Here is a 27,822-nt window from a genome sequence, read left to right as displayed (position 1 = left end):
CCCGAGAAACTAGCTGAACAAAAAGCGTAAGCCTTGTAATTATTTCGGTACGCAAAAAACGCAGCCCTTCACAGTTGAGTATTGTTGGGCACAGCCGCACAGGTCCAGCGCTGCAAGGTAAGGGCATGTACAACCTAGACACTGTTGCACGGTACTCCAAGTATAAGACATAACTAAAACACAACATAATACAGTGAGTATGTCTAAAACATGTGTCTTACCATATTTATTGTACCAATCAGATCATTCAATAAATTAAAATGACCAATCAGCTAATCTCCTGTCTCGAACATAGAGCTAAGACACTATGTCTTCGTCAAGATACATGTCTTGAGTTTTTTTACAATCACCCCCCTAGACACACTCGAAGACACAACTCAAGACACCCATTGTACATGCCCTAAGATGACTGAAGGCGCGATGTGTTCCAACGGTCCACCTCGACCCTCGGCTCACCGTCCAGACAGAGCAACCGCCTAACCAAGATGCGGAGCTCAGTGACCAACCGGCCCGACGGCTATGATCTTCTTCGCGCCCCGCTTTCCCTTATAGAGGACCATCTGAACCGTTGGATCGAAGTATAAATAACGACGGACACGCAAGACCGATCCCTCTATTTGTTCGCACGTCTCTCGTGTCACCTCCCCCGTTTGTTACCCCGAGAAGGCAAGCCGAGGCGGAGCCGGAACGGGAAGGCGCCGAAGCGTTCGCGGTCGCGGCTTCGCGATTTCGGGTTTGTTGTTCGTTCTCTCTCTCTCCGTCCGAACCCCCCATAATCTCTGGCGCTAACCCTAGCCCAATGCAGCAGGAGGATCGCCTTTGAGAGCTTGCGCTGGGTGGTGGTGGTGGAGCGGCGGCGAAGATGACGGCGCCGCGCGGTGGCGGAGATGAGCCGCCGCCGTCTTCGGCTGCGGCGGGGCACGCCGCGGGGAACGAGCCAGTGACGCCGACTTCCGCGCTCGTGTCGGGACTCAACCGCCGCGGGTCGAGGGGTGCGGGCATGGCCACCTTCTCGATGGAGGTCTTCGACAACGAAGTCGTCCCATCCACGCTCAACAGCATCGCGCCCATCCTGCGCGTCGCGGCCGAGATCGAGCACGAGCGCCCCCGGGTCGCGTACCTATGTATGTGCATTCTGCTCTCAGGAATTACTGTGGCGCACTCGCATGCAGTTTCGACGCGTTTGGTCTGATTTTTGCGACAAAATGAATTAATCGAACGCTCCCGATGAACTTTTAGCTAACCTGGTTATCTACTTTGAACTTTTTTTGTTCGTGCGTTTCGACAAGTTTATTCTGAGATTTTTGGGGGCACACATGCACGCCTTGGTTCGTGATTTTCGAAAAGGTTGTGCTGAATCGTTGTGATCATCCGTATCTGTTCAAACAAAGAGTTGACGTGTTTCTCTATGTTAGATGAACTCATGAACATATATTCATGAACATATATCTGAATTGATGAATGATGAATTGTGCTAATTTAATGTTACATTGACGTGGTTGTTGAAAATATAAGTATAATAATTTTTATTGTTAAATTAGTTTAAAATTAACTAAAAATTAATTATTATGTACATATTTTTTCTTCTGTTCTAGCTCGCTAGCAAAACGAGTCAAGTCGAGCTAACTCTGTGACTTGTTAACTTAACGAGTCGAGACGAGCTGGCTCATTATTCAGCCCTCTCTACAGACTTCTCTGGTTTTGCCACGTCTCCATGCTTCGGAAAGGAAATTTCGGAGTATGTTAACACCCGTACGTATCATAGCTCGTTTTCTATATGACCAACCGTATATAATAAGCATCAATTGCAATAAGCATCAATTGTTTGTTTCGGGGGCAATTTTGTCTTTCAGAACACAGATTATTTGCAATATGCATCAATTGTTTCCAGTCAGATTGGTGTTACTGGAATACAGACTTTGATAAATAGGTGTGTACATTTATGTTATGTACTGGGCTGGGCCTCAGAATACGCAAGCATACAGATGGGCTAGGTAAGCGGGCTTTCGGCCCATGGGAACAAAGGACTGGCACTGGCACTACAAGACGTAGCGGCTGACATAGCAAATGGGGCATCGACGAACATGAAGCACAAAGGCTACATACTCTTCTTGCTCCCCGAACTCTGACGCCCATCCGATCCCCTGTTTGTTCTCCCTCCAACTCTGTTTCTCTAATCCGATTTTCCTGCTATTGCTGCTACCCAGTCTCTATCTCTAGTTCTCCTCAGATTTAAATCGTATCCAAGTTTGTGCCCAGTTTTCCTCACACTCCATTGTTATGGATTCGGTCTGTGGAGTTTTATAACAATTTTGTTTTGTTTAAACCGTACTATATGGTGCCCATGATCGGTTTGACTAGAATAGTGTATAGTTACTGGAATTAAGACTTGGATAATGGACTTGAATTAAGACTAGATGCTAATTGTTAACCTTTTTGCTGCCTTCATCTTGATACATAGTTTCGTTGTGAAATTAGGTCGGTTCTATGCATTTGAGAAGGCACACCGGCTGGATCAGAACTCCATCGGCCGTGGCGTTAGGCAGTTCAAGACAGCTCTGCTCCAACGTCTTGAAAAGGTGAGACACACTATTGTTCCATTTTGCCTTGCATGCTATAGTGTACGTGGTGTTCTCCTTCTTTGGTTTTATCCATTTGCATGCTATAGCGTACGCGGTATTCTCCTTCTTTGGTTTTATTCATTTCAGTTTGGTTGCTTCTTGTTTTTAGCTTGCCAGTAACCTTATTTGGCTTGCATGTTTTGTAATCTGTACTCTGCTGTCAAATTTGTTACAGTTGGATAATAATTCTGAAAATATTAATTGGTGTATTAGTATATCATTAATATATGTGTCTCTGTGAGCCTCAGAAATGGAGGTACATTATGTTGGAAAACAAGCCATATAGAGAACAAGTGGCTTGCTAGCCTTTTAATTTTGACTAGAATGGAAAGCTTGCTCAAACCAAATACCATATTGGTTGTTATAACTTACACAACTTGCTCTTGAACTCAAAGATCTAACCTGAGAATGTATTTTTTTCACTCTTTTGCAATAAAACAGGATAATAGCCCTAGTCTTGCTAAGCGCGTGAAGAAAAGCGATGCTCGCGAAATCGAGAGTTTTTACCAACAGTACTACGAGAACTATGTTCGTGCACTTGACAAAGGGGAACAAGCTGACAGGTAATTCCCACGTTTCCAACCAGAGCTCCCCAATGTATATATAAATCTAATCCTACTTATGCGCACCATGTCCCATGTCAATGTCTCACGTGCAGGGCTCAACTTGGGAAGGCCTACCAGACTGCCGGAGTCCTCTTTGAGGTACTCTGCGCCGTCAATAAAAATGAGAAAGTCGAGGAGCTCAATCCTGAGGTTTGTGTTTGCCATCTATCCTAATTAGTTCTATTGCAATGTGTCTACTATCTAATGAGTTTCTCTAATATTCCCCTGCACAGATTATTCGCTTGCACAAGGATGTGCAAGAGAAGAAAGACATCTACACACCATTCAATATCCTGCCCCTTGATGCTGCCAGTGCATCCCAGTCCATCATGCAGCTGGAGGAGGTATGTACAATCCATAACTGTGGAACATGTTTCCTCTAAAAGAATAACGCTATTGTACTGATTTAATGAAATAGTGTAATATTAGCAGATCAAAGCAGCAGTTGCAGCCCTCCGAAACATTCGAGGCTTGAATTGGCCTTCAACATTTGAGCCGCAGAGGCAGAAGGGTGGTGACCTTGATTTGTTGGATTGGTTGAGAGCTATGTTTGGCTTTCAGGTCTTCTGGTTCTATTTCAATTTTCTTGTTTTTTTATCATTAATGGGAATTTTGGTCTGGTGCTACTGTAGATAGATATGTATCATTTTGGTCATATTCCTAGTCAAACCTGGTTGCATTTGTATCTAACATTTAGTTTTCTTCTTATGTGCAGCGAGATAGTGTGCGGAATCAAAGAGAGCATTTGATTCTCCTCCTTGCTAATGTCCACATAAGGCTTGAGCCAAAGCCCGATCCACTGAGCAAGGTTTGCGCTTTCAGACAATTCATTTTGGTGGCTTGACCATAAGAATGTGAAAAGTCTGATATATTATGCCTATTCTTCTGTTGTCGAACTTGTATTGTGTTAGCTACAAACATTCTGTGACACTGGCAATCATATTAACTGAGTTTTGAAATAGCTGCATATGAAATGTGAGGTGATTATTGACTAGTTGCATTTTATCAGTCCAAACACACATAGACACATTACACAATAGATTGAGTTTTTGATTGCATGCATGCATGCGCCTCAAGTGCATTACTAGAGAATACTAACCAAGGCCTTTGTTTTCCAAGCCTCTCAGTTAACTGGAATTGTTCTGTATCCTTCAAACAGCTTGATGACCGAGCTGTCGATGTGGTGATGACTAAGCTATTCAGCAATTACAGGAAGTGGTGCAAATTTTTGTCACGGAAGCATAGTTTAAGGTGTAATATTCCTTACAATTGTTATCTGAGGAAAAAAATACTCTTACTGCAAATGGTACTGATGATGTCGTGACTGTAGATTTCCACAAGGCGCACAACCACAAGAAATTCAGCAACGGAAGATTCTATACCTAGGTCTTTATCTTCTTATATGGGGTGAAGCAGCAAACATCAGATTTATGCCGGAGTGTCTTTGCTACATCTTCCATAATGTATGGTACACTTTTTTACTTATCATATTTTGAGGCAAACCTCATTGCAATGAAGTTTATACATCGTGACATGCCATCTTCGATTTGCTCAGATGGCATATGAGCTGCATGGTTTGCTAGCTGGAAATGTTAGTATTGTGACTGGGGAGAATATCAGGCCATCTTATGGTGGGGATGAGGAGGCATTCTTGAAGAAAGTGGTTACACCTTTCTATAGAGTCATCAGAAAGGTACTTTGATAAATCATCACTGAAAAATGAGCAGTTTTTTTTGTTAAATACGGATAATTGTGATTATTTGCAGGAGGCAGGCAAATCACAACATGGGAAGACACCACATTCTGCGTGGTCTAACTATGATGACCTAAATGAGTACTTCTGGTCTGTTCACTGCTTTATTTTCTTAGTACATATCTACTCCTTCGTGTTTTTTAAAGAAACAGAAGGGGTAGCCCCCTACTGGTTAAAATGTATTTATAATAGAAGCAAAAGGAGTTTGTAAGCAACATAATTCATGAAGCATAAAGGGACACAAAGAATATTAAAAAGATCACAATGTATTGCGTGTAACAAGTCCTACTCCATTCACTCAGGACATCTGATTGTTTCTCGCTTGGGTGGCCTATGCGGGATGATGGTGACTTTTTCAAATCCGTGCATGATTCAAGGCCTGTAACAACGGTACAAATTTGATATTCGTATGTGTTCTGTCAATATTTCTTGACAACAAATTTGATTGGGATTGCTTTGTGACAAACTTTATTTGTAGGCTGGAAGCTCACCACAAAAGGATTCCACGAAAAGTACAGGGAAGACAAATTTCGTTGAGACTAGAACATTTTGGCACATCTTCCGAAGTTTTGACCGAATGTGGACTTTCTATATTTTGGCTCTACAGGTACTATACTGAAATTGTATATGGATGTTCTTTTATCTTGACTACAGTTTGACACCTGCTAATATTCTAGTATCTTATTTAACAGGCAATGCTGATTTTTGCTTGGAATGATTATTCAGTGACCGAAATCCTTCGGAAAGACCTTTTGTATTATCTATCTAGTGTATTCGTCACTGCAGCATTTCTACAGTTCCTCCAAAGTATGTTCCCCTTTAACATGCTTTTGCTGACCGAATTTTTTTCTTAAATATGTACATATCAACATGATATACAATAAGTTTTCCTGAACTATATATCTTTATGAAGCCAAAGCCATTGTTGCCTTATGTTCTTTAATTCACTCTTTGTACTTTCACTTTTTGCAAAGTGATTGACAAAGTGGGTTTTTTTTGGGTGGAATGAACTGTATTTGAATTTGTCTTCATTGTTTAAACGGTGTCAGATGAACTTCTCAGTTAATAGATCCTGAACAAATAATGGAAGTCAAATGTGGACTAATGACTCATATTGCTAGAAGGAATTTGTTTACATCTGATAATATCTGTTAGCCTTACCACTTGCAACTTTTCAGTTGGCCAATTCATTTTTTTAAATCGTTTGTCCAACCTTCTCCAGATACCTTCTACTAATCCCCCAAAATTTTTGAATCTCATCAGTTCATCTCATCTGTTTTGAGAACTATATGTAGCATGGAGCAGTCATGTTCTGGCCATGCTCTTGAATTTGGAGCTTATGTGTCCTCAGATATTTTAACACAATATTATACTTATTTCTTCCTTAATTGAAAGATAGAGTGGTATGATCTCTACTCCTTAGGTTGTATGAGTGGTGGGGGGTAGAGCGTAGGCTGGAAGAACGGGGGCGAGAGGACGCCGTGCTGTCGCACGGCTGGGCACAATGAGAGGTAAGGAAATAATCTCTTCTTTAGATTAATTTCTGGCTGACCATCCTAGTTACAGAGATAGGACTTATATAGTCCCTGATCGAAACAAACTCCCCCTAACAACTTCTTATTTCTAGGACTTATCTAATATGTAACAAACTCCCTCTAATAGCTCCTTACTTCTAGGACTTATCTAATCTGTTTGCAACAGAAATTGCTAATAACTCTATGCTTTATCTGCATCGTCCCTTACAATGGGCCGACCAGTCGGCCTTTTAGACCTCCGGCTGTACACATTGTCGGTCATAACATAGAGCTCTTACCATTATGTCACACCTGGATTTTAGGGGTCCAAAACCCGAGCGCGAAATAATCATCAAGTGTGATAGGATCAAGTCTCACACATATGATGACTCGTAGTACAGAAAGAATGTCACATCTTTAATATATAATGGATTTCTATACAAAATAGTTAAATAATTACATCATATGAAGACAACGATTCAGCAACCCAAAGTTGACTGGGAGACGATAGCCTAGACTTCTCACGAACACATCGCACCATCCTTCATGTTTCTCATCCTACGGTACATGTTCTTGACCTGTGGGGAATGTGAGTACAGCAAGGATGAGCTCACATACGTTCATCCCTCAACAAGTTGTGCGGAATAATGTGCATGAACTCACCGAAGGTGGGAGCCCATATGAAGTGTAAGGCTTACTAAGGAGGATGGTAAAAGCTGAGAATTGCTTTTAAAGTTGGTCAAAATTTTATTAACAGTTATTAGGTATAAGTAGATACCAACCCAATTAAATAAGAGATCAAGATTAGTAATAACACCCACAATGCAATGCAATTGACAAATTAAGTTTAATTCCATAAGTTAATCATGTGAGTGTTCGAGCCGCTCATGACCGTGAGCATGGCTGATATATCAGTTTTACACTCTACAGATGTTGTACATCTTTACCCAAAAATGGTGTTACCCATTTGCCACGGAGTTGATCGGACCCCATACATCTCTACTAAGGAAGCGAGGCAGGGTAACACTACAAGGCCTTTACAAAGTTCGACTAGCTTCAGAAAGCCCGCTACAGTTTCTATGGAGCGCAGTATAGGAATCCCTCGTCTAAAAAGCCATCGTAGCAAAATCAACCCGAGAACCTCCCTATACCGACTACTCCCCTACTGCTCTTGCCCCTTTCAGGTAAGGTAGTCCTCCACTAGCTTTCCTAATTAATCAGCCAAGGGCGTCCCATACCACCCTTGTGGTAGCACTGTTTTTCCGGGTGGTTCTCCATGTTCTAATTAACAATATGATCTTATCATGAACAATAATTAAACAACATAATTGGAACATGATCATAATAAAACATTAGTTTTTCAAAACCAGATAGAGCAATAGCAAATCTACCCAATAGTTCATCTGTTTGCAAGGTGAGGGATAAACAATGCTAGGGAAACCTATTTGGTCCTATCAAATTAACCTGAGTGTATCACAGTGATTAACAGCGAACATTATTAGGTAAAAATGAGTGATCAAGGGCACAACTTGTATGAGACTCGAGATTGCAGGTACCAGGATGATCTTTAGATTCTCGTGACCTCACTGCTATTCGTAGCAATACAAAAAACATGGTATAGGAAAAAATAAAATTACACCAAACATAAGCACAAACAGCATAATAATATTCTACGCATCGTAATGAGATCCTAGGTTCGAGAACCACTAAATTCGGAGTTACGGTTAAAGAGTTATGATTTTCTAAAGATTTAGGAGTGGGTACAAAAGAAATTAAGTACATAATTTTAAATTTAAGTTTCATAACAAAATAAAGTTACCAAGGGATAAACAATATTATTATGGATCTAATGCAACTGGAATGGATCAAAAAGGAGCTAGGATGAATTAAATATGAATTAAACAAGTTTCTGGAATTATTTTTATAATAGAAATCCTTTTTCTATATTAATTTACACCCTTTACTCGTTGTATGGACTGGAGACATTATTTATTTGAACTACAGGGTGTTCTGTATAAATTCCAGGGTCTGCTTTATATTTCTTTTACACGTATAAGGACGACAGGTTGATATGGAGAAAGGACAGGGGCTCTTTTGCATTTTGGCACGGTCAAAGGGGTATGGGGCTTTTCTGGCCGCATGATCTTAAGTCGACAGTCCCAATTAGAACCGTCCCGGGACGAATCGGTACGCAACCACAGTCGCCAGATCTCATTTGGACGGCCCAGATCCGATCAGAGAAGCGGCAGGTAATGAAGCCAATCTAGACCGTTGGCGCATGGATCTACGACATGGATCTACGACCAAGGTTTTACGCCTCCACGTTCTAATCTTATACGCCCGATCTGAAATCGACGGATATGATTTGATACAACCAAGTGTTATCTAGGTTCCAATACAGACCACCCATCGGAAATCAACGGTCGCGAGCATGTATTCTTCCCTGCGACACCACAACCGTGACAGAGCCAAGCTCCCGAGGTGGCGCGCGCCAGCGAGACATGGCCCCAGCCCCTGGTGTACGAATCGCGACGCAGATAGCTTCGACTCACAGCGGAGGAGGAATTGAACTCAGGGAAAGAACTCTCACCGAGATCCAAAGTGCGGGCGGTGCTGTCCACGGGAAGTAGCGGATCGCCGGAGGTAGCCGAAGTCCGGCAAGAGATTCAACAGGATCCCCCAATCCTCGGCACGCACAGACACCCGGGGAGACTCCTAGAGTCCCAACAATGTCCCACGGCCCCAGGCTGGACCCCAAGCGGCGCTGCAGGGGCAGATTGGCAATGGAGTATCTCTCTTCCCCAATTGGCACTTTGCTAGATGAACGTAGTGGTGACGAGGGGGGTCACAGAGTGTCACGTTCGCCGTTCCCCTTGGCCGTTGGTGAGCAACCACGGCGTGAGGTCTGGCCTGCCGATGAGAAGACAACGCTCAACTCTGGGTAAATGGCAAGGTATATTCTCTATTTCAATTTTCATCTCTTCTTCAATACAGCATGGTAGCCTTTATAGGCGCCAAAATGAGTTGGCCCCATTTCCACGGCCCACTCACACAAGTCTCCACGGCCCACACGCGAACGCGGTTACATACAAATCAACGCTATGCACGCCACACACACCCGCGTCCAGGTATCGGCCATGACATATGCCCCCTCGCCAAAACTTGCTTGTCCCCAAGCAAGGCAATATTAAAGAAACAAGTCTTCGCTGCATGAAAATCTGTCCACAAAGAGAGCTCTGACATTTCTGGCCGTTGATCAACAGCTTGAGGAATATCTTGGTCCTGCAAAACCAGTTCTCTAGTCTTGGAGTTTCCCAAAGGATCACATGATCCTCCTCATGCAAACAGACACAAATCATGTTACTCTCTACCTCCCTAAACTCCATCTCATCGAAGATGATGTGCTTGCACAGCTCCTTGCCATTGAAGAGATCCTGTAACAGTTGTTGGACCCTAGTTATGGTGCCAAGAAGAACCACCTCATAGCAGCTACTCTTGTCCATCTTAGCACACATCACGTTCTTGGAGTCCCACATCTGCTGGATCAGCTCTGGCACAATGAGGACACAGTACTGCTGGGAGTACCGTGAGGTCAGTGAATGGAATCCAACCACGACGAAAAGAAGATGCGAAAAGGAAATCAGATTAACTGCAAACTTCTGCAAATAAGAATTTCTCTGTTCCAGGACACGAAGGCAGCACTTCACACTAGTCATTGTTGCAGAAATAAGGTAGTGGAGAACACACAAAAAATGTATGGCAAACTGGCGCATGTCATTGTTGAATCCTATGCACTCCTCGTCACTTTCCATGAACTGCTGATCCCTGACCAATTGCTCTTTAAGCATGGAACTAACAGCCCTTCCAAAATACTCCCAAACAATGGAATCATAAAATGTTGAAATCAATATAGTGCTGAAAGCTGCACTTCTATCCACCCCAAGTTGATGGAGCCTTATAACTTTGTCCTGCTGAACTGAGAACACAACCTCATATGGACTTTGAATGGTCACTATTGGCCACATATTCTGTACATAATAATTAGTCACTAAATTCTCCTTACCTTTATCATAAACCATTCTGAATTGTAAGCCCACTAATTTGTTCATGGCTTTTCTTTGATTGTCGAACTGTGACTGAACTGCCATACCACTATTTCCCGAGCTAAAAACATTTAGCCACCATTGTCTCAGTCCAGTTATCCCATATTGAACACAGCCTTTGCTCTGACTATCATAGTGACCATGAACATCGTTCAGTAATGTTATTAGGAAGATGCTTCCAATGCCAACAAATGATGTAGGAACATCTGAGACTCGGTGTAGAAATTCCATACTTGAATTAGAGAAAAAAATTACACCATCGCATTCAGGCATCTGTTTTGTGGTTTCACCATATTTGTATTGAACAGGATCACCATGTGGACTAATCATCAACAACACTTCAGAACAGTAGATGGATACACTATCGAGTCCACTCCAAGCTATTTGCTCTGATGACAATACCAAGTCTGCAAGAAGTTAGCCAATGCTTGCAACTGCCATTTTCTGCACAAGTCCAATCTCCAGCTCTACATGTATTCTTTCTTCCGTAGGGTAAACCGTAGCTACGAGCTTTAAAAGGCTAAAATAATTTGATCGAGCAGGGCTGAAATCACGCTGCAAATAAAGGTATGATGAACCAAATACTTTCTCCTCATCATCTTCATCCTCATCGGCATCAGATTCATCAAATATCATCTGCCCAACCCCGCTACTAATGAAGTCTCGAGAGCTACTACCACTAGAGAAGCCTTCTGTCCACTCCTTCAAGTTCGGCTTCACAACCTCCAGGCTCCCTGCACCATTAAATTCATCGTTTGATTCCAGAGCCAATATTTGAGAGAGAATACCGCCAGCTCTAGTAGCATCAACATTTTCAGCCTCTGTGCCAACATCTTCCACGTTACTAACAGCAACCTGATCTTCAACGTTCTGCTCCTTCTCCAGGCTATCCTCTAGCACACTGCCAGCACTAGCAGGAAGAAGCTCCTCCATACTTCCACCATTCTTAACTACCACAGTTGCCTCACTTTGTGGGTCAGGCCTACTAGCTTTAACTTCAACATGATCATCCTTGCTAGCCGATTCTTCTAAATCTTCTCCACCTCGAGCAAGCTGCTTCAATAAACCTTCATGCATGTGAGTTTCAGATTGCATCTCCTCATCCCATACCACTTTTAGGCCCACTTCACTGAACACCAAGGAATCTGAATCTTCAGGGAACAGGACAACCACAGTCTCGCTGCTGTTGTGAGGCATTTCATCAAACACCAGAGGGGTCATACCTCCAACACCCGATGCAGCAAGCCCACACTGACATCCTCGTTCACCAGACCGTGGATACAACCAACCCCGTTCCTCAGGCCACATCTCCATATCCCTAGCCTTGGTTTCCTTCATTTGACGTGTCAACACAGTCCATTCTGTTGCCACCTCTGTTGCTAACCTCGACTGAATCGGGATTGTTTGCTGGACGTCATCCACCACTTCCAACTTCTGAATCAAACGATTCAACCGGTTCATCACCCTATCCCAACGCCCTGCATCCTCCTTCCTCCACTCTTCCATCGCGAACAGAATGAATCGAGTTGGTTGTTTGTACCTCGCACACCTCCCGTCAAGGACCGTCCCGGTCCTGTTCCGATCCCGACGGCAGGAGAAGAAGTTCTGTGTCGAGAAGCACAACCGCATCGTGGGATGATGTCGACGCCGAGGTAGACGAGTAAGCTAGGTCGCTGGAACGGAATCGCCGCCAAAGAGGACGCGACCCTCACACGCCCCACCGAGGATCGGAGACCTCTGATACCACTTGTCACGTTCGCCGTTCCCCTTGGCCCTTGGTGAGCAAGCACGGCGTGAGGTCTGGCCTGCCGATGAGAAGACAACACTCAACTCTGGGTAAATGGCAAGGTATATTCTCTATTTCAATTTTCATCCCTTCTTTAATACAGCACGGTAGTCTTTATAGGCGCCAAAATGAGCTGGCCCCATTTCCACGACCCACTCACACAAGTCTCCACGGCCCACACGCAAACGCGGTTACATACAAATCAACGCTATGCACGCCACACACCCGCGTCCAGGTATCGGCCATGACACAGAGGCACGCGATTTATACTCCGAATGTGAAGTCCGAGCCAGGGAAATGTCACAGCTCCGTGGCCGAGGGAGCGCCCGCCTCCCTGACGTGAGCCGCGGCAAGGGAATGAACTCAGATGAGTTCAACGGGCAAGCACACCAGGTAAGTTTTCCAGGTGAGTTTGTGGTGGATTTCTGTTATTCATTTCCTGTCTTTCTTCTTTCACAAGTATGAGTACTTATAGCTATTACAATCTGGGCTTAATCCTCCAAGATTACATGGCCCAATACCGGCCTGTCATATCAAAAGATAATTGCTATACTAAGTAGTAGTAGAGGTTCTCACATCTCCCCCTGCTCCAGAAGTTGATTGCCCCCAATCAAGCTCATTTGGAAACCTGGCCTTCAAAACATCAAAATCCTCCCAAATAGAATCAGCAGCATCCAAATGAGACCAAGCCACTTTCACTTGAACCACTGGGTGGCTGCCCTTGCGCACCAGACGGCGGTCCAAAATCTGCACTGGTTTAACCTCCAGCCCAGACAAATCCACCAACTTAGACAGATCAGAAAATACTGGAACAGAGTTAGGAGTAAAAGGTTTCAGTTGAGAAACATGAAATACTGGATGAATTAAGGCATGAGCCGGCAACTCCAACTCATAAGCAAGCAAAAGCAACTGTCCCAATACGCTTCAGCACAGTAAAAGGTCCGAAATATTTGAAAGCCAACTTTGGACATGGTCTATTGACCACTGAACTCTGCACATAAGGTTGCAGCTTAAGAAGAACTGATTCTCCCACCTGAAATTCTCTATCAGTTCGATGTTTATCTGCTTGTAATTTCATACGATTACGAGCAGCTGCCAACTTGTCTTGCAAGAGCCTGGAATAACTCTGCCTTTCGGCCAACATCTCATCCACAGTATGCTCACCAGTACCAACAACCCCAAACTCCCCAAAAACAGCTGGATCATAGCCATATAGTGCCTTAAAAGGAGAACATCCAATGGCTGAATGAAAAGAAGAATTGTACCACAATTCAGCCAAGGGTAACCAGTGCTTCCATTTCTTTGGAGTATCATAAATGGCACACCTCAAATACATTTCAACACATTGGTTAACTCTTTCAGATTGGCCATCTGACTGAGGGTGATAGGCTGTAGATAAGGCCAACTGAGTTCCCAATGTCTGAAATAAAGCTTTCCAGAATTGACTAGTGAAGACCTTATCCCTGTGTCATGGGCATCATAGGGAGCGAGAGGCAATAGCCAGGCTGGGATAAGGCTAGAGAATAAGATTGAGATGAGCTGGGATAAGGCTAGAGAATAAGATTGAGATGAGAGAATTGTGGAGAGTTGGTTAGCAGTAGATAAGTCCAAGAAAGTAGGAGTTAGTTGAGAGTTTGTAGGAGAAGTTGGTTAGCTATAGGGCTATTTATAAGCCGCATGGCAGCAGGGAATAAATCAAGCAAGATCATTATCAAACCAATCTCTCTCCCTTGCAATGACCCTCTCAAGCGCCTAGGGCTGCTACCCTAGAACCAAGCCTGCGGCAGAGGGGTATAACCTCGCCGGAGAAGACAGCTATCCCCATGGACCGAAGGTCCATGACAACCTGGTATCAGCGTCACGTCGATCCTCACCCACCCGCCCTTGCCCTCCACCATCCCCTTCCACGCCCACCGCCTCCACCGACCACTCCATCACCATGGCTGAGCCCACCATCAAGGACCTCATGGAGCTGATGCAGTTTTTCCAAACCGAGTTGGCTGCCGTGAAAGCCACCATAAAGGACAAGTCGTCCTCGTCGTCCACCGACGGCGGCGGCGAGCGCGAGGATCCACCTCGTGTGGATCGGCCCCCCAGGTTCCAGAAGCTCGACTTTCCCCGGTTCGATGGCACCACCGACCCGATGCTCTTCATCAACAAATGTGAATCCTATTTTCGCCAACAGCGCACCATGGCGGAGGAACGCGTGTGGATGGCCTCTTATAATCTGGAGGACGTCGCGCAGCTGTGGTTCATCCAGCTGCAGGACGACGAGGGCACACCATCCTGGGGGCGGTTCAAGGACCTCCTCAATCTTCGCTTCGGGCCACCACTCCGCTCAGCGCCCCTGTTCGAGTTGGCGGAGTGTCGCCGCACCGGGACCGTGGAGGAATACTGCAACCGGTTCCAGGCCCTGCTGCCGCGCGTGGGTCGCCTCACGGAGGGCCAGCGCGTCCAACTCTACACAGGCGGTCTCCTTCCCCCGTTGAGCCACGTCGTTCGCATCCACAACCCGGAGACACTTGATGGGGCCATGAGTCTCGCCCGTCAGGCCGAGCAGCTGGAGTTGGCACGGGGACCGCCACCGGCCGCCAGGGGAGCCCCTCGCGCTCTTCCCCCAGCATCGGCGCCCAAGCAGCCGCTGCTCGCCCTCCCTGCACCACCCGCGGGCGCGCCCCAGCCGCGACCAGAGGGTCCGCCCTTGAAGCGGCTGTCACCGGAGGAACAGGCGGAACGGCGCCGCCTCGGCCTCTGCTTCAACTGCAATGAGCCATACACCCGCGGCCACAACCGTGTCTGCCGCCGCATCTTCTACCTCCATGGCGTCGAGCTCACGGCCGCTGCCGAGGAACTCGCAGGGGACGACCCGCAGGACGGCGCCCCTGTCTTCTCCCTCAGGGCAGTCACTGGCATGCCCATCTGCAATTCCATGCAGGTGCGGGCCACCCTAGGCGCCACCACCCTCCTCGCGCTCCTGGACACCGGCTCCACGCATAACTTCATTGGGGAGGATGCCGCCCGCCGCACCGGCCTGCCGATCCAGCCGCGGCCGCACCTCACGGCCACTGTGGCCAACGGTGAACGTGTCACCTGCCCAGGAGTCATTCGTCGCGCCCAGGTCATCATCGAGGGCGAGCCATTCTTCATCGACCTCTTCGTCATGCCGCTCGCAGGGTACGACCTCGTCCTGGGGACTCAATGGATGGTCACCCTTGGTCGCATGGTGTGGGACTTCGTCGACCGCTCTGTCTCCTTCCTGCACCAAGGCCGCCAGGTCTCCTGGTCGGACGTCGCCGACCGTCAGCATCCCCTGCTCGCCGCTACCACGACACCGAGCGCCCTCCTTGAGGAGCTCTTGCACTCCTTCGACGGGGTGTTTGCTGAGCCGGCGGGTCTGCCCCCGCAGCGAGCTCGGGACCACGCCATCGTCCTCAAGCCAGGCTCTACACCTGTGGCGGTCCGGCCGTACCGCTACCCGGTGGCGCACAAGGATGAGTTGGAGCGGCAATGCGCCGCCATGTTGGCCCAAGGCATCGTACGCCGCAGCGACTCGGCGTTCTCCTCACCGGTTCTGCTGGTCAAGAAGCAGGACGGGGCTTGGCGGTTTTGCGTGGACTACCGCGCCCTTAATGCCCTCACCATCAAAGATGCCTTCCCCATCCCCATCGTCGACGAGCTCCTTGACGAGCTGCATGGTGCGCAGTTCTTCACGAAGCTGGACCTTCGCTCCGGTTATCACCAAGTCCGGATGCGGCCAGCTGACGTGCACAAGACGGCGTTCCGCACCCACGACGGCTTCTATGAGTTCCTGGTGATGCCGTTCGGATTATGCAACGCCCCGGCAACCTTCCAGGCGCTCATGAACGACGTGCTCCGGCCATTCCTCCGTCGATTCGTTCTTGTCTTTTTTGATGACATTTTGATTTATAGCAAGACCTGGGCAGATCACTTGCGCCACATCCGCGCCGTCCTCGACGAACTTCTCCGCCATGTCCTCTTCATCAAGCGATCCAAGTGCATCTTTGGGTCCCCATCGGTGGCGTACCTAGGCCACGTCATCTCCGCCCACGGTGTGGCCATGGACCCGACCAAGGTGCAGGCCATTCACGACTGGCCGACACCTCGGTCGGCGCGCGCGGTGCGTGGGTTTTTGGGCCTCGCTGGGTACTACCGCAAGTTCGTCCATGACTACGACAAGATTGCAGCACCCCTCACCGCGCTGATGAAGAAGGAGGGCTTCTCCTGGAGCGACGAGGCCCAGGCAGCCTTCCAGGACCTCAAGATGGCCGTGACCTCGGCTCCGGTTTTGGCGCTGCCGGATTTCACCAAGGCCTTCATCGTCGAGTGTGACGCATCCACACATGGCTTTGGGGCGGTCTTACTGCAAGAACATCATCCGATCGCCTACTTCAGCAGGCCAGTCGCCCCCCGTCACCGCGCGCTGGCAGCTTATGAGCGGGAGCTCATCGGGCTGGTGCACGCCGTGCGACACTGGCGGCCGTACCTGTGGGGGCACGCGTTCCTCGTCCGCACCGACCACTACAGCCTCAAGTTCCTCCTCGACCAGCGCCTTTCGACAATCCCGCAGCACCATTGGGTGGGCAAGCTCCTCGGCTTCGACTTCTCGGTGGAGTACAAGCCGGGCACCACGAACACCGTCGCCGACGCGCTGTCTCGGCGCGACACCGACGCGGAAGGCTCGGTCTTGGTGCTGTCCGCGCCCCGCTTCGACTTCGTCGACCGTCTCCGTCAGGCTCAACTTCAGGATCCGGCCCTAGTCGCCATCCGGGATGAACTCGCGGCCGGCACAAGGGGCGCACCATGGTCGCTGCTCGACGGCATGGTGGCATACGCAGACCGGCTGTACATCCCGCCGGACTCCCCACTGCTGCTAGAAGTGGTGGCCGCTACGCACGACGACGGTCATGAAGGGGTGCAGCGCACTCTCCATCGCCTCCGCCGCGATTTCTTCTTCCCCGCCATGCGCCGTGTGGTCCAAGACTTCGTTCGCGCCTGCGCTACGTGCCAGCGCAACAAGTCTGAGCACCTACACCCGGCGGGCCTGCTGCTGCCCCTGCCCGTTCCCCAGGCCGTGTGGTCCGACATCAGCTTGGATTTCATCGAGGCGCTGCCCCGCGTTGGGGGTAAATCAGTGATCCTCACCGTGGTCGACAGGTTCAGCAAATATTGTCATTTTCTTCCTCTGGCTCACCCCTACAGTGCTAAGTCTGTGGCCCAGGCATTCTTCAGCGAGATCGTTCGCCTCCATGGGATTCCTCAGTCCATGGTGTCGGACCGGGACTCCGTGTTCACCTCGGCGTTCTGGAAGGAGTTAATGCGCCTCACAGGCACCAAGCTGCACATGACGCCCGCCTTCCACCCGCAGTCCGATGGCCAGACGGAGGCGGCCAACAAAGTCATCGTCATGTACCTCCGGTGCTTCACTGGGGACCGGCCCCGTCAGTGGCTACGTTGGCTATCGTGGGCGGAGTACGTCTACAACACGGCGTACCAATCATCACTCAGGGACACTCCTTTCAAGGTGGTTTACGGCAGGGATCCTCCCTCCATCCGTTCTTATGAGCCTGGCGATACCCGGGTGGCGGCGGTGGCCAAGACAATGGCTGAACGCGAGGAGCTCCTAGCGGATGTTCACTACCGTCTGGAACAAGCCCAGGCCGTCCAGAAGAAGTTCTACGACCGCCTGCACCGACCGGTCTCCTATATCGTGGGCGACTGGGTGCTGCTGCGCCTGCGTCATCGGGCAGCCTCCTCCCTTCCCCACGCGCCCAAGGGCAAGCTGAAGCCGCGCTTCGTCGGGCCGTATCAAGTCACAGAGCTCATCAATCCGGTGGCAGTTCGCCTAGCGCTACCTCCGCGTGCCAAGTTGCACGATGTCTTCCACGTCGGCCTTCTCAAGAAGTTCGTCGGCGCCCCACCAGCTACACCACCTCCTCTTCCACCCACTCACAATGGGGCGGTGATCCCAGAACCGGAGCAGGCTGTTCGGTACAGGTTGGCCAGGGGTATTCAGCAGGTGCTCATCCGCTGGAAAGGGCAGGCCACTACTGATGCTACATGGGAAGATGTCGCCGACTTCCGCGACAAATTTCCCCATTTTCAGCTCGAGGACGAGCTGATCGTCGAGGGGGGGGGGAGAGATGTCATGTACGGCCGCACTTACAGGCGCCGTCGTGACGCCAGGAGGGCTGCAGATCGCGCAGCCAAGGCAGGCGCCACAATCAGTGGCTAAGTTTAGAAAGATAAGGATTAGTTTCCCTCTTGCATGCCTTAATAATAGGAGGGATTGGTTAAGATTAGTTTCCTTTTCATATGCCTTAATAATAGGAGAGATTGGTTAAGATTAGTTTCCTTTTCATATGCCTTAATCATAGGAAAGGTTGGTTGAACCAGAGGCTATATATATGCCGTGTAATAGGCTGGGAAATAATCAATAAAGATCAATTATCCAAAACTGCTCTTCTCCCTTGCCTCTCTCAAGCCACCGGTGAGGAATCCCTCACGGTGAAGGTCTGGAGCGCGACTACGAACTGCGTAGCCGCGGTCCAGCGACGTTGGGCGTCGAGGCGCTTGACGATGAGCTGGGATAAGGCTAGAGAATAAGATTGAGATGAGAGAATTGTGGAGAGTTGGTTAGCAATAGATAAGTCCAAGAAAGTAGGAGTTAGTTGAGAGTTTGTAGGAGAAGTTGGTTAGCCATAGGGCTATTTATAAGCCGCATGGCAGCAGGGAATAAATCAAGCAAGATAATTATCAAACCAATCTCTCTCTCTCTCTTGCAATGACCCTCTCAAGCGTCTAGGGCTGCTACCCTAGAACCAAGCCTGCGGCAGAGGGGTATAACCTCGCCGGAGAAGACAACCCCATGGACCGAAGGTCCATGACACCTGGTATCAGCTCCAGGTTATCCTCACCACCACCAGCCGCCCATCCCTCACCACCACCAGCCGCCGCACCATCTGCTGCCGCAACCAGGTTGTCAAGCGCCTCGACGCCCAACGTCGCTGGACCGCGGCTACGCAGTTCGTAGTCGCGCTCCAGACCTTCACCGTGAGGGATTCCTCACCGGTGGCTTGAGAGAGGCAAGGGAGAAGAGCAGTTTTGGATAATTGATCTTTCTTGATTATTTCCCAGCCTATTACACGGCATATATATAGCCTCTGGTTCAACCAACCTTTCCTATGATTAAGGCATATGAAAAGGAAACTAATCTTAACCAATCTCTCCTATTATTAAGGCATATGAAAAGGAAACTAATCTTAACCAATCCCTCCTATTATTAAGGCATGCAAGAGGGAAACTAATCCTTATCTTTCTAAACTTAGCCACTGATTGTGGCGCCTGCCTTGGCTGCGCGATCTGCAGCCCTCCTGGCGTCACGACGGCGCCTGTAAGTGCGGTCGTACATGACATCTCTCCCCCCCTCGACGATCAGCTCGTCCTCGAGCTGAAAATGGGGAAATTTGTCGCGGAAGTCGGCGACATCTTCCCATGTAGCATCAGTAGTGGCCTACCCTTTCCAGCGGATGAGCACCTGCTGAATACCCCTGGCCAACCTGTACCGAACAGCCTGCTCCGGTTCTGGGATCACCGCCCCATTGTGAGTGGGGTTATCCTCACCACCACCAGCCGCCCATCCCTCACCACCACCAGCCGCCGCGCCATTTGCCGCCGCAACGCCCTCCCACCCGCCCTCTCCAACTCTAGATGCATTCACTCGGCTCGAAGAGAAGTGGGATCAATTCGTTGTGATGTTCCACCGCTACAAGGAGAAGACAGAGAAGGAACTCCAAGCAGCGGTGCGGCTTCAGGCGGCAGCGCGAGGGTTCCTGGCACGCCGCCAGGTACAGTCCCTTCGTGGGGAGAAGCACCTTGCTGTGGCCTCCAGGGCCACCCCATGGCCGTCATCACATGAGCAGGCCGTGGTGCGCCTGCAAGCCGTAGTGCGCGGCTTCCTTGTTAGGCGGGCGGTGCGGAAGCTGCACTTGCTGATCAGCTCATCGCTGCACCAACTCGCAGCCTGCGCGCCCAACCACCAGGTCTCGTCTATACTTTTTGAACCCACTGCAGAAGTCGAGATCTGGGTATGCAGCCCCCCTGCACGGCCAAAGAGGGTCGTCTCCTTCATTCGGGCAACTGCCTTGGTGCTGGACAGACCCAACATAAGAACGGGCTGGTTCCTCCTTCACCTGTCATCCAACGTGAAGTCCGCAGTTCAGCTCTTTCCTTGGGATCCAGGAGGACAGGAGGACATAGCTGGAGTTCAAATTTATATTTTAGTTCCACAATTATTTTGTATTTTCGTCTTAAATAATAAAGGTAAGCCGAGATGTAAAAGGCTTAACCTTAAGTCGTGTCAGGTAAGTCTATGGCAGCTCGAGGACGAGCTGGACCTCAAGGGAGGGGGAGATGTCATGGGCATCATAGGGAGCGAGAGGCAACAGCCAGGCTGGGATAAGGCTAGAGAATAAGATTGAGATGAGCTGGGATAAGGCTAGAGAATAAGATTGAGATGAGAGAATTGTGGAGAGTTGGTTAGCAGTAGATAAGTCCAAGAAAGTAGGAGTTAGTTGAGAGTTTGTAGGAGAAGTTGGTTAGCTATAGGGCTATTTATAAGCCGCATGGCAGCAGGGAATAAATCAAGCAAAATCATTATCAAACCAATCTCTCTCCCTTGCAATGACCCTCTCAAGCGCCTAGGGCTGCTACCCTAGAACCAAGCCTGCGGCAGAGGGGTATAACCTTGCCGGAGAAGACAGCTATCCCCATGGACCGAAGGTCCATGTCACCCTGTCAGACACTAATGTCTTAGGAACTCCATGAAGCTTAACCACGTTATCCAGAAAAACCTGGGCAACAACAGCAGCAGAAAATGGATGTTTGAGTGGTAAGAAATGAGCATACTTCGAAAAACGATCCACCACCACTAAAATAGTGTCATAGCCCTCAGATTTAGGTAATCCTTCAATAAAATCCATGGTGAGATCTTGCCACGCCCCACTAGGAATTGGTAATGGTTGGAGCAACCCAGGTGGATGAATCCTTTCTGACTTGGCATGTTGACACACCAAACATTGCTGCACAAAAGAAATCACCTCAGCTTTCAACCCTTTCCACCAAAAAAGTCTTTTAACTCGGTGATAAGTAGCAGGTCCTCCAGAATGGCCCCCCACAACACTATCATGCATAACAGCAATTATCTTAGTCCTGAGAGCAGAATTATTAGCAATCCAGATTTGATTCCCTTTCTTAATCAAACCTTGGCTCAAAGAAAAACCTTGTTCATTTGGACTATGAACACTTAATTGAGTCAACAGATCCTGGGCTGCCTGATCTGTGACATAGGAATTGATAACTTCTTGAATCCAAACTGGTGTCACTTCTGAAACAGACTGCAGAGCCATCACATGACCCACTCTGGACAAAGCATCAGCAGCTAAATTCTCTTTACCTTTTCTATATACAATTCTGAATTGCAGCCCCATAAGCTTTGCCATAGCTTTCTTCTGCAAATCTGAATGCAATACTTGATCCTCCAAAAAACTCAAAGCTCGATGATCTGTTCTGATCACAAATTCTGCACGTTGCAGATATTGCCTCCACTTCTCCACTGCTAAGATCAGAGCTAAAAATTCCTTTTCATAGATGGACAACGACTGATTCTTTGTGCTCAAAGCTTTACTGAGATAAGCAATAGGTCTATGTTTCTGCATTAACACCGCCCCTATGCCCTTCTCACATGCATCAGTCTCAACTTCAAATGTGTCCTCAAAATTTGGTAGGGCCAAAACAGGAGTAGTAGTCATGGCCCTCTTAAGAGTCTGAAAAGCCTGTTCTGCTTCACAATTCCACTGAAAATTCTTGGTCTGCAATAAGTTGGTAAGTGGCTTAGCAATCATCCCATAATTCTTCACAAATCTCCTATAATAGCCAGTCAAACCAAGAAATCCTCTCAAATCTGTTACAGAAGCAGGAGTAGGCCATCTTAGCATAGCATCAGTTTTGGAGGGATCAGTTGCCACCCCTTGCTGAGATATCACATGCCCCAAATAAAGCAATTCAGTTTTGCCAAAAGCACATTTGGTCTTCTTCAGAAAAAACTGGTGTTCCCTCATCTTCCCAAAAACCAGTCGAATATGAGATAGATGTTCAGACCAAGTAGCACTGTAGATCAGTATATCATCCAGAAAAACCATAGCAAACTTTCTAAGAAAGGGAGCTAGAATAGAGTTCATAGCGCATTGAAATGTAGCAGGAGCATTAGTGAGCCCAAAAGGCATCACTCTGAACTGATAATGTCCCAAATGTGTCTTAAAAGCTGTCTTAAACTCTTCACCCTCTCCCATTCTTATCTGATGATACCCAGCTGTGAGGTCTAGACTGGTAAAGTAACGAGTTCCTGCTAATTCCTCCAAAATTTCTTCCACCAATGGCATGGGAAATCTGTTTTTTATGGTCAAGTCATTTAACTTCCTATAGTCCACACAAAATCTCCATGACCCATCCTTTTTTTTGACTAGTAAAACAGGTGAAGCAAAAGGACTGACACTAGGAGTAATAAATCCAGCCTCTAATAATGCAGCCACCTGTTTCTCAATCTCATTCTTATGCAATGGAGAATACCTGTAGGGTTTAGAGTTGACTGGAACAGCTCCAGGAACCAGTGATATGTGATGATCATAAACCCTAACAGGAGGAAGTTGAGTAGGTGTGGCAAATATATCACTGAACTCCTCAACTAGAAGTTGGATATCAGAATGTTGAGAACCTTCCTTGTTAGCAGCAGCCGATTCCACTAGCACAAAGGCCCACACATCATTGCCCTTAATCCATTTCTGTACCTGCAACACAGATATCCCAGGCACAGAAGTAACTTCTTGCACTTCATCACCAATCAATTTCACCTGAACTCCTTCATCCAGAAACTGCAACTTCTTATGCTCCCAATCACACTCCATTGGGCTGTGCTGCTTAAGCCAATCAAACCCTAGAATAGCATCAAAAGCTCCCAAAGGTAACACCCTCATATCTGTATGATAGAAATGTCCATTAGACCACCATTCCAGATTCTGAATCAAAGTAGCACTCAGCAGCTTCTCCCCACTAGCAACCTTCACCTGCACAGGTTGGCAAGGCACCACAGTCAGACCCAACTGCTTCACCATGTGCTCACTGATAAAGCTAGTAGAACTCCCAGAATCTATGAGCATAACCATCACTTGTTTGTTGACTATGGATCTGACACACATACTATCACTGCTGTCTCTGCCATATAAAGCATGGATTGACAAACGACAACACGCCTCCTCTTTTTCTTCCTCTTGTTCCAACTGCAACAACACCTCATCAGTTAATTCCATTTGGAAATGTTCAGTAGTCAATGCATTCAGCTGACCCTGATTTCTTTTAGCACACTTCGCTATATGCCCGGGTTCAAATCTTTCTCCACAAGCATAGCACAACCCATTAAGTCTTCGAAAATCTCTGATCTGCCTTTCTCGACTCAAGTCCACTGGCTTCTGAACACCCTTCTCCTCCATCCTGACTTGATAAGGTTGTTGCCTCACCATACTAGCAGACTTGATACTTCGAGTTTTACTGCGGTCCAACACCTCTTGCTGCATGCGGGCCAACAGAATAGCCCGATTCATGGTGGTAGGTACTTGAACTTGAACCACATTTTGTATCTCAAACTTGAGTCCCCGCACAAACTGAGTAACAAAAAATGGTTCACCCATCCTTGGATTATGAACTACTACTCCATACTTGGCTCGTTCAAATTCATCCACATAAGTCTCCAAACTATCAGTCTGACGCAGAGCCAACAACTTCCTCAAGGCTTTTGGATAGGCATCAGCACCAAACTGTTCAGTCACAGCTGCAACAAACTCCTGCCAATTCCCAATTCCATGACTAAGCTTATAACATCTCCACCACTGGGCAGCATTCTGTTCCAAATTCATGGTTGCTGCTGACACCCAGATTGACTCGGGAACACGATAGATAGTGAAATAATCCAAACACTGATCAATCCAAACCACTGGATCTCCACTGCCAAACTTGGGAAAAGGAAGTTTAGGCAATACCTCTTTGTTAGCATCAAATGGGTGTCGCCCTTCTCTGTTTCCCTTTCCTTGCTCCCCCTTCACCTGTCTGTTTTGTTGAGGAATGCGATTCTGATCTCGATTAGGGAGTTCCTCTTCCGATCCTCCTGATGTATCTCCCAGTTCCCTTCCCATCTGCTCCAGACGCAGCTGCGACATCTCCTTGCCTGTCTCCTCTACCTTGGCGTACAGCTCGTTCCTCTCCATTGCCGCCTGCTCTGCTACTGCAGCCGCCAACTCGGATTGCGTCATCAGCTGATCCTGCGTCCGCTCCACTTCCTTGACCCGCCCGGTCAAGTCCTCCAGCGCCGCGAACACACGATTCCAATTCTCCTGGTTCGTACGCTGGTGCTCCTCCATGGCTTCCAACACGAAGCGCGACTGCACCGATGGTCTCGCCGAAGGCGCCGTCGCGTCCTCTTGAACTCCACCGCAGGACTCCAACCTCTGATACCAACTGTCACAGCTCGTGGCCGAGGGAGCGCCCGCCTCCCTGACGTGAGCCGCGACAAGGGAATGAACTCAGATGAGTTCAACGGGCAAGCACACCAGGTAAGTTTTCCAGGTGAGTTTGTGGTGGATTTCTGTTATTCATTTCCTGTCTTTCTTCTTTCACAAGTATGAGTACTTATAGCTATTACAATCTGGGCTTAATCCTCCAAGATTACATGGCCCAATACCGGCCTGTCATATCAAAAGATAATTGCTATACTAAGTAGTAGTAGAGGTTCTCACAGGAAATGAGAGGAGGTTAGGTGAGATAGAGGCGAGATTCCCGGCGGTGGATCAGCCATTCGTTGCTTCGGACCCAGGGTGGGAGACGGGTCAGACATATGGGACCCAGGTGGCAGCGACGATGGGGATCGAACGCGCTGGCGCGAACATAGAGGGCGGGACAGGATGGCCGCAATGGCCCACCCGCCAGTGAGACGAGCGCGCGGAAGGGAGGAGAGGCTGTGACCGGGGCCCGCGCGCGTGATGGAAGTGTGAGGCTGAGCAGAGGGGCCCGCTGTTAGCGACTCCATGGATTTCCACAGATAAGGAGAAGGCGGGGGGGGGGGGGGGGATAACGGGCCGCACGACTTGGGTGGGCCGAGCCAAGGTTTGGATTTAGCCCAGCGCAATTCTATTTTTCTTATTCCTTTTCTATTTCCTGCTTTCCTCCTTTTAGTTTTAAATCCAAGTTGAATTCAAATCTAAGTTTATAATTTGAGACAAATGTTCAGCCAAAACACCAGAATGTAATGCAATAATATTTTATTATTTTATTTATTTATATATTTATTTTTCCTATATAAGCATGTGTGTGTGTGTGTTTTTTATGCCATTCATACATACAAAAAAAATATTATTTTCAAGAGTAGGTTCTTCCTAGTGAATGCCCTATGTTAAAGAAGAATTTAAATTAAATATATATATTGATAAAGAAGGACTTAATTAATTTAGGTTCCTCTTATTTTATCTTTTATTCGACAACAGATTCATTTTGGGGGAAGTAATTTAAAATAAGAAAATTTATTACTAGAAGGTATTTCAAATTCAAATTCTTTAGGAAGTTTTACTAGATTCTAACATTAGTATTCTTGAGGTCTTACAAATTACCTTAAAAAAATTTCAGTTCAAAGTATGGCTGACCTTTTTCTATAATTAATGGCAGGCATTTTGGACTTCATTCTGAACTTTCCTGGTAGTCATAGATGCAAGTTCGTTGACGTCATGAGAAATGTTCTAAAAATGATAGTTAGTGCCATGTGGGCTGTGGTTCTTCCCTTTTTCTACATTAGCACAGCATCTAAAGTCAATTTATTACCATTCAAGGACTTGGAAAAATGGCTCCGTTATGTCAATGGGGTGCCACCTCTATATATCCTGGCTGTGGCAGTGTACCTAATACCTAATATCCTTAGTGCGGCACTCTTCCTGTTTCCAATGTTCCGAAGGTGGATAGAAAATTCAGACTGGCATATTGTTAGACTGCTTTTGTGGTGGTCTCAGGTATTCAGTTCAATCTAGTCTCTTTATTTTTGTTGTATATATATTTTAAAAAATATTTATTCAACATGTTTGTAGAAAGTTCTTCTCAAAGTTTCTGCTGTGAGACAAGCTTTTACGTGGCAAAGTCTTAAGCTATTATTTGGACATGATTCAATTGATTTTGGAAGAATGCATTTGGTCACTGACTTATTCGTGCTCTTGTTCATAGATTTCCTAGATCTGTAATTTTGTTAATCTTGCAAAAATGCATTTGATCATTTCTTTGATTATTCGAATGACAGTCAAGTTTACAAGAGCATCATGGATTATTGCCAATTTGGATTATTAAGCCCACTATATGCCAATTTCGTGTTATATGTCAGCCACCCTATTGTTTGTAGTTGGACAAGAGTTGGCTCATAAAACTGTACCATAAAAAAATGTCAAACGGCTAGGAGTGCGAAGGAAGAAATTGTCTCGTCTTTTGTTGATGTTTGCCTGATCAAGTGTGGTTTTCGTACTTGCATAGTTCTTCAAAGCATACTGCAATTCTCTCAACAACATTTTTTCAGCCAAACATTACCTATTGCATTTGTTAGAGCTACATAGTTAATAAAGGAGGTGATATTTTGTCCTACTGCAGGAATTGTAGATGTCTAATCAGCAGTATCTGAAAATGTTTGCATAAATACTTCCACAGTCAAGTCGGTCAAAACATTTTTTACACTTAACTATTTCCATAGCATGCACCCAAGCAATGTTTTGGAGATTTCTCATGGATTTTGCTGCATCAAAATAATTCCATGCACATTTATTGGTCCATACACTTGTTATACCTGTTAGACTGTGTGTGTGGGCCGACACCACTGTTGGGCTACCGGCCCATTAGGGTTCGGGTCCCGTCAGTCTATATATTGTACCCCATCTCCTATGTAAACATCAAGCACTACAATTTCCTACATGGTACCAGATTAGAGTTTCCTGTTAGAATATGTGGATTAGGCCCATGAGGCTAAGCCCATATGGCCTATGTATAAACCCTATATAGCCACCCCTAGGGTTGGCCCAGTTAATCAAGAGTTATCCTTCTAACATGGTATTAGCTAGGTTTTCTCTCCTCTCTCTCCCCTCAACCGACGGCTAGGGTTTCCTCTACTCCTCCAGCCGCCGCCCCGGACCCGCGCCCTGCGCTGCTCGGCTGGGCCGTGCTCTCCTCTGGCGCCGCGCCCAGGCAACCCTCTCTTCCCTATGCCGCCGTCCGCGCCCTGTCCGCCGCGCCGCGCGCCCACTGGCGGACCGCACCCAGGCGGCCTTCTCCCGCGCCCAGGCCGCCGCGCCGCA

At 47.5% G+C, this 27,822-nt stretch overlaps 1 protein-coding gene across 2 annotated transcripts in view; it reads left to right on the top strand.

The window, feature by feature from the left end:
• Window positions 1–407: 407 nt before the first annotated feature.
• Window positions 408–27,822, top strand: part of LOC100501270 (uncharacterized) — a 60,759-nt gene continuing 33,344 nt past the window's right edge. Inside the window, exons 1-16 of one of the 2 annotated variants that reach the window (XM_020539145.2) lie at window positions 408–733; window positions 806–1,124; window positions 2,479–2,579; window positions 3,063–3,184; window positions 3,280–3,376; window positions 3,460–3,570; window positions 3,659–3,787; window positions 3,942–4,034; window positions 4,386–4,477; window positions 4,557–4,689; window positions 4,782–4,919; window positions 4,993–5,069; window positions 5,282–5,369; window positions 5,458–5,586; window positions 5,672–5,786; window positions 26,165–26,502. In XM_020539145.2, the coding sequence (XP_020394734.1) occupies window positions 863–1,124; window positions 2,479–2,579; window positions 3,063–3,184; window positions 3,280–3,376; window positions 3,460–3,570; window positions 3,659–3,787; window positions 3,942–4,034; window positions 4,386–4,477; window positions 4,557–4,689; window positions 4,782–4,919; window positions 4,993–5,069; window positions 5,282–5,369; window positions 5,458–5,586; window positions 5,672–5,786; window positions 26,165–26,502 (2,025 nt within the window). In that variant the 5' untranslated portion in view covers window positions 408–733; window positions 806–862. The remainder of the gene's footprint in view (window positions 734–805; window positions 1,125–2,478; window positions 2,580–3,062; window positions 3,185–3,279; window positions 3,377–3,459; window positions 3,571–3,658; window positions 3,788–3,941; window positions 4,035–4,385; window positions 4,478–4,556; window positions 4,690–4,781; window positions 4,920–4,992; window positions 5,070–5,281; window positions 5,370–5,457; window positions 5,587–5,671; window positions 5,787–26,164; window positions 26,503–27,822) is intronic. The other variant, XM_020539146.2, reaches the window with a different exon arrangement.

Source organism: Zea mays, chromosome 6 (assembly GCF_902167145.1).
Source record: "Zea mays cultivar B73 chromosome 6, Zm-B73-REFERENCE-NAM-5.0, whole genome shotgun sequence".
NCBI lineage: Eukaryota > Viridiplantae > Streptophyta > Magnoliopsida > Poales > Poaceae > Zea > Zea mays.
The sequence above is the reverse complement of the archived record's forward strand: the minus strand, read 5'-3'. Positions and strand labels throughout refer to the sequence as shown.